Raw genomic sequence first — 11,734 nt, 5'->3', positions numbered from 1 at the left:
ATTCACACATTCACTTATCTTAGACCTGATCTACATCTATTGGTTATTGTATCTCCTCTTCATTTTATAGTTGTTTTATACAGTCGGTTAAATTGTATGTATTTGCTAGTCTAGTACATAATAGGCAAAAATCAAATTTTTACTGTTATCTCCAAAACTTATCATTTTTACTGTTAACTACAAAACAGACATGATTTAGTTGTTTGATCACTTACTATGCAAAATTATTAAATTAACATGCATGACCACATATACGACATAATGCATGCATGTAGCAACATATTATTGGACATCTTGAAATCAGAAGTTGGATTGAAACGGGATCCTGGATACACCATAACCGAGCTCAGGTCATATGGGCCTGAAAAAGTTGGTTTAGCGGGCCGTTAAACCGTGAAAATTGAGATCATATCGGGTCAATAAAACGGGCCGGGTCTACAAGACTCGGATCTTTAAAGAGAGCAAAAAGAATCAGAAAATTCGAAATCAATCGTGATTACACACACAAAGAAGAAAATTGTAATCAAGAAGGATTCGAGAAATTTTTGATTTCGTGAGAGAGCTTTGGAGCAGAAGAAGAAGAAGGAGCAAGCTAGGGTTTTCTTCTATCAAATCCAGATAGAATCGAATCGAATCTATTCATTGAAATTAGGGTTTGTTTTTTTTTGTTCCCTTATTAATTTTCCATTTAGTAGCTTCGATTTCCATGGCGGATGGGTACTGGAACCAGCAGAGACAACAACAACAACAACAGCATCAGCATCCTCCAAGTGGTCCTCCGAAACGTCCCCGTTCCGATTTCGGTAAGCTTTCCTTTCACGTTTTCTCTTAATACCCAATTTGTAAATCTGAGGATATGATTAAGCAATTTGATCGTATCATCAATCATAGGGAGTATAAGAAGCACATAGATATTTTGAGGATTTTGTAAATAGCTTACGAATCCTGAGATTGAGTAATGAATTTTGTAAATAGCTTACGAATCCTGAGATTTGAGTAATGAAAAGAGGTGAATTCTAAGGTTTTGTTACCGTCTTGTAGAAGCTCCACCATCTACAATGACTTCAGGCCATGAGATGCATGGTGGTGGTGGTTATTATCCGCGGGATGAGGATCTTGATGTTCCCGATACAAGAACTATTGGTTCAGCTTATGATCGATACCTCCAAAGCGTGGTACCATTCTTGTTGATTCATTTTTGGTTCATTGTTTTTTTTTTTTTTCTTTACTTTATTGTCCTGAAAAAAGTTTTTTTTTCTCTTGAAGCAAACTCCTTCAATGCAATCAGGAGAAGCCGGTTCTGTTTCCATGGGAAGAGGAGGAGGTAACGGTCATACCATTGATGATTTTATGATGAGACGTGGTGGAGTTCTTCCTCTTGAACATGGTCCAAATGGCCATGCTATGGGTTTTGATCCACCAGAATCTGTTGGTAGGCGTAACCGAGAACGACCTCTACCTCCAGATGCATCCAACACTTTATATGTTGAAGGACTTCCTCCTAATTGCTCAAGGAGGGAAGTAGCTCGTATCCTATTTGATGCTAATTGAAACCGATATTTCCTTATAACTAACTTGACGGAAACCATTTATTTTTACTGTCCTTAACCATGGTCTAGATATATTTCGACCTTTTTTAGGATATAGAGAAGTGAGACTTGTGACCAAAGACTCCAAACATGTAAGATTCCATGCTTCAAAGTTAGGGTCTTGTTGAAATCGCTTACCCAAGAATCATCTTGTTACTTTGATAAACCTACGTACTGAAGTATTTCTCATTTATGGGCAATGCAGCGCAATGGAGATCCTATTGTTCTTTGTTTTGTTGATTTTACAACCCCTGCCTGTGCAGCGACTGCTCTGAGCACCTTACAAGGTAAACGATAAGCTTCTCTTTCTTGCCACTTTTTTTTTTTTTTTAACTGTTTTCCTGGCTTTTGGATCACTTGTATTTTAAGTTTGTGTTAGTAGTTTGAATCTTTTTCTATTTGGTTGTCTTCCGATTACTACATATTACGATACAGTGAGTTTGGTTTCGAAAAGCACAACCCTACATCATATGCCATAACACACTATGGGCTATATATGCCTTCAAACTAGGCCATAATCCTTAAACCATAAACTCGTCTTATAAGAAGCTATGCGCTTGAACCTTAATGTTCTTGACAACCTATTTCACAGGTTATCGAATGGACGAAAACGAGCCTGATTCCAAGTTCCTACGGCTCCAGTTTTCAAGAAAACCAGGTTCAAGACCAGGACAACGAGGGAGAAGGTGATGGCTGACTCAGGGACATTGTGGTTCATCAACCAAATGGTAGTTTATTGTATCTTGTCTAGCGGAAAGATCATCCATCCGTAGAAAACTGAATTAAACCGCACATTACATCACTTGTATCGTTGAAGCAAACCTGAGTCAAGACTCGAGAGAAACAAAGATGCGCGGAGATTGTAGAATATGAGGTAATAATAGAACCTTAAAAAGGCTCTTATAACATATATATATATATACTTTTTGTTCCCTTCCTAGCACATGAGTCCTGTTATTGTGTTGTTAATTTCACATGTTCATTACTAAAAAGATTGGCTTTACATATGAATTGATTCTTGTTTATTTTCTTCTATGGAATATTTATATGAAGATGATTATCTCTGGCTAATATCAATAAAACATTACATTTGCTCTACTCTGCTTTATCCACAAGTCTTTTTGTTTTATTTTTCTTTCTTTCTCAATTCATATATTTGACTTGTCTTCCTCTCTCCTTTTGTCTTCTCTTCTGCTTGGGAAAAGAACAATGGTTTTGTTTCAGTTCCCTTTTTGACAATAAGTTTTGTTTATGAGACGCGTTTGTGGGTGATGTAAACGGGGAAGACTTTTATTATTTTGAGATGAATGTTTATACTAGATTGATTACTTTTATTTAAATCATTTTTTTGTGGTCTGAATTATGTCACATATATTGTCTGATTGTGGAAACTGTAATGTTTCTGACCACGTAAAAAAAAAGAAAGAGAGAGACGTGATTAGTATTATTATTTACTTTCGGGGTTGTGGATTACTTTTCTAATTTCGACTTAAAACATCATATCGATTACCGGTTTGATGTTGATAGCAGTATGATTTACTACTATTACAATTAGTTTATTTCTCTTCGTTCTAGACTTGGTAGGAATTTGATGTCTAAATACATCTAAATGTGTATGAAATTTAGTTTGAGAATAAAACGATCAATTTACCGCTACCGAAGCTTTAAATACGTAAAAACCGAATAATAAAGGATGATATCTGACATAGTGAGTATGAGATCGAGCAAATTTACATTTCGAATTGTTACCTAGTTTTTATTTATGTAATTGTAAATAACTAACTTTATAACAGTTGAATTAGACAGACCAATAAAGTTTGGTAAATGGTATTACATATCATATGCTCATCTTTTCAACTAGTATTACAGGGGTATTATAGTGTGTGTGTGTGTCTGTTTAAAATACTAATCTACAAAACTAAATTTGAACGTTTCGCGTTTGATAGTTATTTCATCATATTCACCTTAAAAATTTTCCTTATCATATCGTTTTATTAGTTCGTCGTTGTACTCGTTTGATCAACTTATAATAAACGTATTGTACAATTAGAATGTCTCTATCATGAGAATATAAGATCTACCACTCGACAAATTGCTCTACTTTTAATCAGAAAATAAAACTGGTCTTTTAGTTTTAACGTCAAAAGTCTACCATCCCACACATATAGCTCCACTTGTAATTCATAAAATCGACCAAGGATTTTGATTACATAACAACAATAGATTAGTAGTGTTAACAAAAATAATACAGTATATATTACTTATGTTGTTACTTACTTTTCAAAGAAATCATTTAAACACACACAGAAAAATCATTTACTGTTTTTATTTTTTATTGGAAAAAAATGATTAATCTCTTGCCAAAAAATCATATATGCACACCACAAAAAACGTATATTCGAAGGCAGATGCTTTCCTCCGCGTCACTTTTCGTAGTACATATCAAACATTTTTCATGTTTGTTGTGTCCCTCTCTCACCGTCTCACGGTTTTCTACTTCTGAACCCTAGTTACCACATCAGTCGGATGTTTTTTCTTTTTCTCCTTTTACGAGCAATATTTAGTGATTTCAGAGACAAAACTTGTATGATCTTTTTGCTTTTCTGTAGTAAGCTGACCAGTACAGCACACGTCCGTCTGTAATAAGCTGATCACTTAACAATAGATTAAAAGAAACAAAAAAATGGCAAGAAACAAGAAAAATGCGAAGTAAGTTTTGTCCTCTAACAATTAAATGTTTCATACGAAATGCTTCAACGTGCTCACGAGAACCATAGGTTCATAGCCTTCACGATGTTAATCCACATTTACTGCTGAGATTTATAAACAAATACGCCTAGTCACGATATATCTAAAATACCGTTGACAGTATTTTAAAGTATTGTTTAGCCACTAGTTTGGAACAAATATTTTAACTCGCTAGCATTCAAAGATAAGCATATATCTTTATTCGTTTAGTCGTCTCCTCAATCATAGAGTTCTAATTGACTCTTGATACCAAAGCTGGAAAGTTTAATATTAGACAAAAACAACTTAAGTATCTTCGGATTCTAATTAATCACTTATTCATATATACTTAGTTTGATACTACGATACGCTTTTAAACATGTTCATTACAACGTATGGCCAAGTCTCCATGTCGGTTGTCAAAATCTACCGTAGACGAATGTGTTTTAGTTTCCTTTTCAACTTTTTTTCCAGAAACGATACTACTTTTGAATATATATAAACTAAAATGTATACGCTACACGTTTTTATATCCACCTTCATCATTCTAATTTTTTCAATATTGGCAAGTTTTTACAGGAAAAAAAAAAGTTAATGAGATTGAGTTTGAGGTAGTGTCTTTTTGGATACTTTTCATAGTCGGTGATTAACATATTCGTTTACACTATCCAATAATTCTTCTTGTTTTTGTTGTTTGGCACGACGAAAGACTATCAAGGAGATTGCTGAATTGTTTATTTCCATGAAGAAAAAGAGATGCATGAATTTTTATGAGAAAATAATTGTTCGTGAATTTTATAGAATATATATTGATTTAGATGGATCTCCATCTACCTATTTTTTACCAAATCAACATTATTGTAGTCATAACATATTAAAGTTTTTATAGTTAGTAACAAACACCATTTTCCTTTAGCAAAGTTAAAAGATGTATAATATCATGTTAGCGAATAGTATTTATGTATTTTCCGCTCTTTTTACGTGTAATTTTCACACTCTCAAATTAGTTTCCGTTTTATACCTTTATTTTAATTGAGATATTGCAATGGAAGAAAATGTTGTTTAGTTTGTAGGTTAGTTTGGGAAGTATTCATTTGGGATTTTCGATTAAGTTTAGTTCAGACTGTGTAAGTTTGGACCCAATGGGAGTATAACCAAAAAAAATTAAAAAATGAGAGTTAATATCCATAAACACAAAAACACTTCGTTGGGTTTTGGTTTAATAGTCACTAGTCAGTACCTACTTAGATTTGTACATGTAGTGCATTTCACTATCGCAAGTCTTTTCACAACTTACTTATAAATTTTAGACTTTTATGACTGTAAATTATTAACTTAATAGTAATATTATTCTCGAATATCTGTCTATCCTTTGTGGTTTATTACCTAATTTGGAGAAATTTTCACACTGAAAGAAAAACTGTTCCCTTAACAACTACAACAAAAAAAGGTAAAAGTATTGTTCTATGGTAAGTACCAGCAACTAGGAAACTCTGATTCTATACATATTTAGAGTAATAGCAATTAATCGATTATATATGCATTTTGAGGGATTAAAATTTTAAAAGAGGGACGAGTTTTTCTCGAGAGGAGACAAAATCAATAAAAGGATAATTTACGAAAAATTGTACAGAAAGACGTATTTAGCAGCCCTCTTGCGGCCCCCAGGAAGAAATGAAGTCTACCAACCCCTTCCAGTGCTTTCACACGGATATATGAATTTGGTAATTCAGAAGTTTTCAGTTTCATGCATTCACACATTGCAATGATAATTAATATTAGATAAATATTTGTTTCTTAAAAATTTATGAGCTATATAATTTTTAGGATCGAAGATCATTAACATGTTACTTTAGGTTTTTCAATACTTAATTAAAACGTTATAAATTACTGCAACATATTATCAAGATTCATTACAAAATAAACCATTAATGAATAAAAATAAACTGTTGAGGTGAACATTCCGGTAATGGAGGGAGCCTTTTCACCAGCTTTAACAGTTCTAACCCAAGTTATTTAATGAGAAATCAATCAGCCATGTTAAAGGAAAAAATTAAGACTTTTTCACTTCTTTAACTTTTGCATGGAATTTTTGCTTTAAAGTCATTGATTTGTTTGGTAGATCATTATTATGAAAATTCAAGCACGTAGTTTTTAATATAATAATGAGTGAAGGAGAAAGCAACACAAAACTACTGTCTATTGAGTATTGACCATCTTTTTTAGGTATAGAGTTTATTTATATGTAAATATAATGAGTTTCTAATTTACGATTTTCTTGTTTTTTTGGTAACATTCTAATTTACGATTTGTGAACGAATGAGAGCCTGAATTGAATGAAAAAATTATTTTTAAAAAGAATGATTTTAGATCAAGTACTATAAACATGTCTTATGTAGTTTTGATGCAACCCATAGTCGAAGCGCTCCATCATACTTGCGGCCGAGAAGATCACTAATGGAGGAGAGACAGTTTCGTACTTGTTTGTCGAGAAAACTGAAGAGTTGAGGTGTTTAACATTCACTGGAAGAGAGAAAAACATAATGATTAAAACATTACATTTTTTGTTGTTGACAATACTTAACACATTCCATGTCCATGTGAAGAAATATGTAAGAATATATAAAATAAGTGAATCCAATTGTGTCCGATTTATTGGAACACATTTTATTCTTCATTGAGTGAAACACAGTAACGTTGAGCAAAGTGTGCATTACGACAAACATAAACTCCATAGGTGTTTACCAGGGAATAGTAACACTTGATATGGTTCAATTGATCAATGTATGTTCTTTCTTTTTCATACATTTCATATCTTTTATCAATTCAGCGACACGTAGTTGGTAATTTATTGATATTAATACATTATATATCTTATCTCCAAAGAGAAAAAAAATAAAATAAAAAAAATCAACCAGTTCTGTTGACAAAATAAAACAAAAAATCATACAGCTATTATGAACCTTATAAGCTACCACATCACAGACATACGTAGGTCGCGTAAGATTATCAATCAAATACCATTTTGCGTTTTGTTACCTTTATTGGCTTGGACTTTGAATCACCAAACGATGTTTCATCTCCTAAGCTGCCACTTTTTTGGATAAAACAAATTTGAACTTAATACATACATATCGTCACAACACGTTAAGTTTTTTTTTTTTTTGATAGGAATGTGAATATTCATATTAATGAAAAGTTTGAGGTTTACAAAAGAGCCACCTAGAAAGTTTGTAACCTTGCCAAAAAAAGAAATAAAAAAAAAAGGTTACAAAAAGAGTTGAGTGTCAATCAACAGAGGTAGAGTTATCTAATCCACAACACGTTAAGTTGTTGGGTGTATTTTCATTCCTAAGTTTAATTCGATAGAAAGAAAAACCGAACAATCAAATTCTTGATTTATGTTTATTCGAATCATTACTTAATAAAGTAATAAACAAATAAATCGTATTGTATCTTTCGTATGTTCTTCCTCGAACAAATATTTGTTTATTCAAACATTAGTATTATGTTAAAATAACAAACCCTAAATTAAATTAACTTGGTCTAAATTATTAATTGACGGTGATTATATTAATTTCGTTTGAGGTCGATTTCTTCTTTATGAAAATTGTCAAGATTAGTTATATAACTTTTGACGCCTAATCAAAATAGTCAAATTTAGAGAAAAAAATACTATATAGAATGTTAAGTTGTTGATTTGTCTATTTCATTATCCAGCTGGCTACTTACCCATTTGATAAAAATCAAAACCAAAAAATCCCATTTAAAAATTCTTGTATCTAAAATGTTAATATATATAGTCTTATCTTATATTGACCAAGCTTCGGTGTTATTAGTTTATTACCCTATTTTTGGAGAAGAAATTTTGGCCTTAAATTGGATTATCCACCTCTCCTTATATATTACTAATACAACACCGGTTCGTGATATTATATATAACTCCCAATTTGTTAACATTATATGAAAAAAGAAATATACAATGTATATACGTTATGACATTTTCTCGTTGAGTTGTATACATCGTTCACTAGTAAGCAGCTAAAACAAAATTCACCGTAAATTATTTATCTTGTCTTTGATCTTATTACGTATTTATAATTGATGTAATGTAGACTAATTAACAGTTACATGCATAAAGAGATGGCGGATTAACAAGAGTAATGACAAAAGAAACATGTTATACAAATGTAATGAAACAAAAACCCAAAAACAAAAAGATTGACTGACTGTCACCGGTACAAGAGAGAATCCAGTACATGAACAATGACAACCTTCTCTTTCAATGTTCCTTTCCTTCTATAGTCAACTTGGCCGCCTATATCTTTATGACTTTAACGCGTTGCTTCTTTTTTTATTTTTATTTTATTTTCTGTATATACAGTTTTCTTTTATTTAGCTACTTAATAAATTAATAATATCTGACATAAAATTTGTAGGTTGCGATGAATAAAATGAAAATTTTCTAAAAGATATGATGAACGTGTAATGATAAGATAATTTGTCACGATAGATTTAATTCATCAAATATATCTCCTATATAATAAAACAGAAGTACACGACATTTTTTTGTAGACTATATAATATATATATTTATGATTTTTTGGTTATAAACTTGTGACAAAGGTGTATCATAATATACGGGTTAGTCTGTTTTTTGGTAAGTAAGGATAGTATAGATTTAGTTAATTATAATAACATATAAATCAATTATAGGTAACGTTTAAAAAATAAGGAAATCTTTCAACCTAATTAAAACAAAAATATGTGATTCTTCTTTCACATTTATTTTATTTTATATTTTAATTATTTTAATTTTTATCTAATATATTTAGTTAATAAAATTTATGATTTTTTCTGCATATGATGTAATTTTTTTTTTAAAGAGACATATATTACTCAACTGATGAATAAAAAAAATACAAAATACCCTACATCACCTAAGAAAATCCCCTATATAATAAAACGGAAGTACACGACATTTTTTTATAGACTATATAATAGATATATTTATAATTTTTTTGTTATAAACTTGTGACATAGGTGTATCATAATATACGGGTTAGTCTGTTTTTTGGTAAGTAAGGATAGTATGGATTTAGTTAATTATAGTAACATATAAATCAATTATAGTAACATTTAAAATATAATAAAATCTCTCAACCTAATTAAAACAAAAATATGTGATTCTTCTTTCACATTTATTTTATTTTATATTTTAATTATTTTGATTTTTTATCTAATATATTTAGTTAATAAAATTTATGATTTTTTCTGCATATGATGTAATTAATTTTTTTTTTTAAACAGACATATATTACTCAACTGATGAATAAAAAAATATAAAAAATGCCTTACGTCACCTAAGAAAACTAGGTAAAGATTCAAAGTCATATTAATAAAAAAGAGACCAAAATGATTCTGAATACGAATGAGCAAAAACCTTGATTTATCAGACATTGAAATTAAAAAATTTATACATTTTATTATGGTTCTTTATTTTAAAGAATTTCAACTTTTCATAACTTTAGAAATTTAAATGTATAACTTTTTAAAAAATTTAAAGATTATTCATATTTCAACTATTAAAACATTATCTTTTTATAAAATGTTTAAGATATGAAAAATATTTAAACTTTATAAGAAGTTCAAATATTATAAGTATTTCAATTTCTAAAATAATAAAATTTATTCAAACATTTTAAATTTTAATAATATATACGAATTAAAATATCACATGACGGGTTATATGGCAGGACATGTTTGAGTTGATATTAATAGAAAATTAATGTCATTAATTCGGTGCTGCACGGGTAAAATGTCATCTCATTATTTTGTGAACTTTTTAAAAGCTTTAAAGATTATTAATATTTCAATTATTAAAACATTTAATTTTTATAACTGTTTAAGATATTAATAATATTTAAACTTTATAAGAGGTTCAAATGTTACAAGTAGTTCAATTTCTATAAAAAAAAAACTTTCTTAAAACATATTAAATTTTAAAAATATATTTAGATTTTTATGATGATTTTTCTGCGGTGTACAACGAATTAAAATATCACACGACGAGTTATATGGCTAGACATGTTTGAGTAGATATTAATAGAAACTTAAAATGTCATTAATTCGGTGCTACATGGATAAAATATCATCTCATTATTTTGTTAACGATATGAATATTAGATTAATAGACATATCTAATTAAATCGATTAATTCATATTGTAACAAAATAATTAATATGCGGTATAGTGTAGGTTAAGTCATATAATTAACAATCAAAATACAATATATAATTTTAAAAACTAAACAAATCAAATAAAATTAACAAACAAAAATTAATATTTTTATCAAATAACTTAAACTGCAGTGTATCGCGGATCAAAATCTAGATCTACTAAAATAGATCTTACAAAATAGATGTTATTTTCATAAGTTATATTCAACATATGATTTCATGGCATAATGTTTGAGCAAAAAAAAAATAAAACAAATTAAACAATCATATATATAATACTTTAAATAAGAATTATAAAATAAATAAATAAATGTTAACATGTGCTCTAGTACAGGTCCAATTCTAGTAAATACATATTTGGGTACTTGATGAAAGCACACCATGGCATTAATTCATATGGCTTCATTTCTATAGGTAGGTAAACGTTTTGTTAAAAGAAAACTAAAGTAAGGTAGATTTTATGTGATCTTAAATGCAATAAAATTGTTACATTTTACGGATTTCCCATATTCAGAAAGAAATGTGTAATCATCTCATATAACAATTAAGATCTTTGGGGCCATGATCTAAGCTCTCGATCAATTCTTTTAATTTTGTTTGGGGTTCCATTAACATATTACATATAACATGGTAAAATTCTGTTAGCTTCACATTCAATGTGCTTTATAGTCTATATTATATTTGATTTTGTATGTTCGGAACATGCAGAACATGTCGATCAAAGACGACCAAAAATAATATAAGGGATATATAAAGATAAATCAATAATGAAGCCCGAGGGAGACTAAACTCATTTTCGTTCTTTGTATTATTAAATATCTTCTTCGTTTTTTTGTACTACTTAGACACGACACAAAATTACTACCATGAGAGATAGTAGTAAAAAAAGGGATTAAATGTAAAATTGAGAAGCTATATAAAGGATGCAAAGGGAAGAGAGTAAGAGCATCAAACACAAACATAAACACATAACAAAATGGGGTCACCAATGGCCTCTTTTCTTATCTTAGCATTCTCCCTTGCTTTTGTATCTCAAACCACCGCAAATTACTTCTACTCTTCCCCTCCTCCACCAGTCAAACACTACACTCCTCCGGTTTACAAATCCCCTCCACCACCAGTTAAGCACTACTCTCCCCCTCCGGTCTACAAGTCTCCTCCCCCACCCAAGAAGGACTA

General features: G+C 30.0%; 2 protein-coding genes across 3 annotated transcripts in view; both read left to right on the top strand.

The window, feature by feature from the left end:
- Window positions 632-2,653, top strand: LOC104702460 (nuclear speckle RNA-binding protein A; the record flags this gene model as incomplete). The annotated part of the gene is given in 6 exon segments (XM_010418318.2): window positions 632-803; window positions 1,042-1,175; window positions 1,267-1,528; window positions 1,620-1,681; window positions 1,795-1,876; window positions 2,182-2,653. Coding segments are annotated over 6 exon segments (735 nt in total). The 3' UTR covers window positions 2,280-2,653.
- LOC104702459 (extensin-3-like) overlaps window positions 11,495-11,734 on the top strand; it is an 8,459-nt gene continuing 8,219 nt past the window's right edge. The window contains exon 1 of one of the 2 annotated variants that reach the window (XM_019227864.1): window positions 11,495-11,729. In XM_019227864.1, the coding sequence (XP_019083409.1) occupies window positions 11,532-11,729 (198 nt within the window). In that variant the 5' untranslated portion in view covers window positions 11,495-11,531. The other variant, XM_010418316.1, reaches the window with a different exon arrangement.

Source organism: Camelina sativa, chromosome 7, assembly GCF_000633955.1.
Source record: "Camelina sativa cultivar DH55 chromosome 7, Cs, whole genome shotgun sequence".
In the NCBI taxonomy this organism is placed as follows: domain Eukaryota; kingdom Viridiplantae; phylum Streptophyta; class Magnoliopsida; order Brassicales; family Brassicaceae; genus Camelina; species Camelina sativa.
This window is presented reverse-complemented; position numbering and strand designations above follow the sequence as displayed.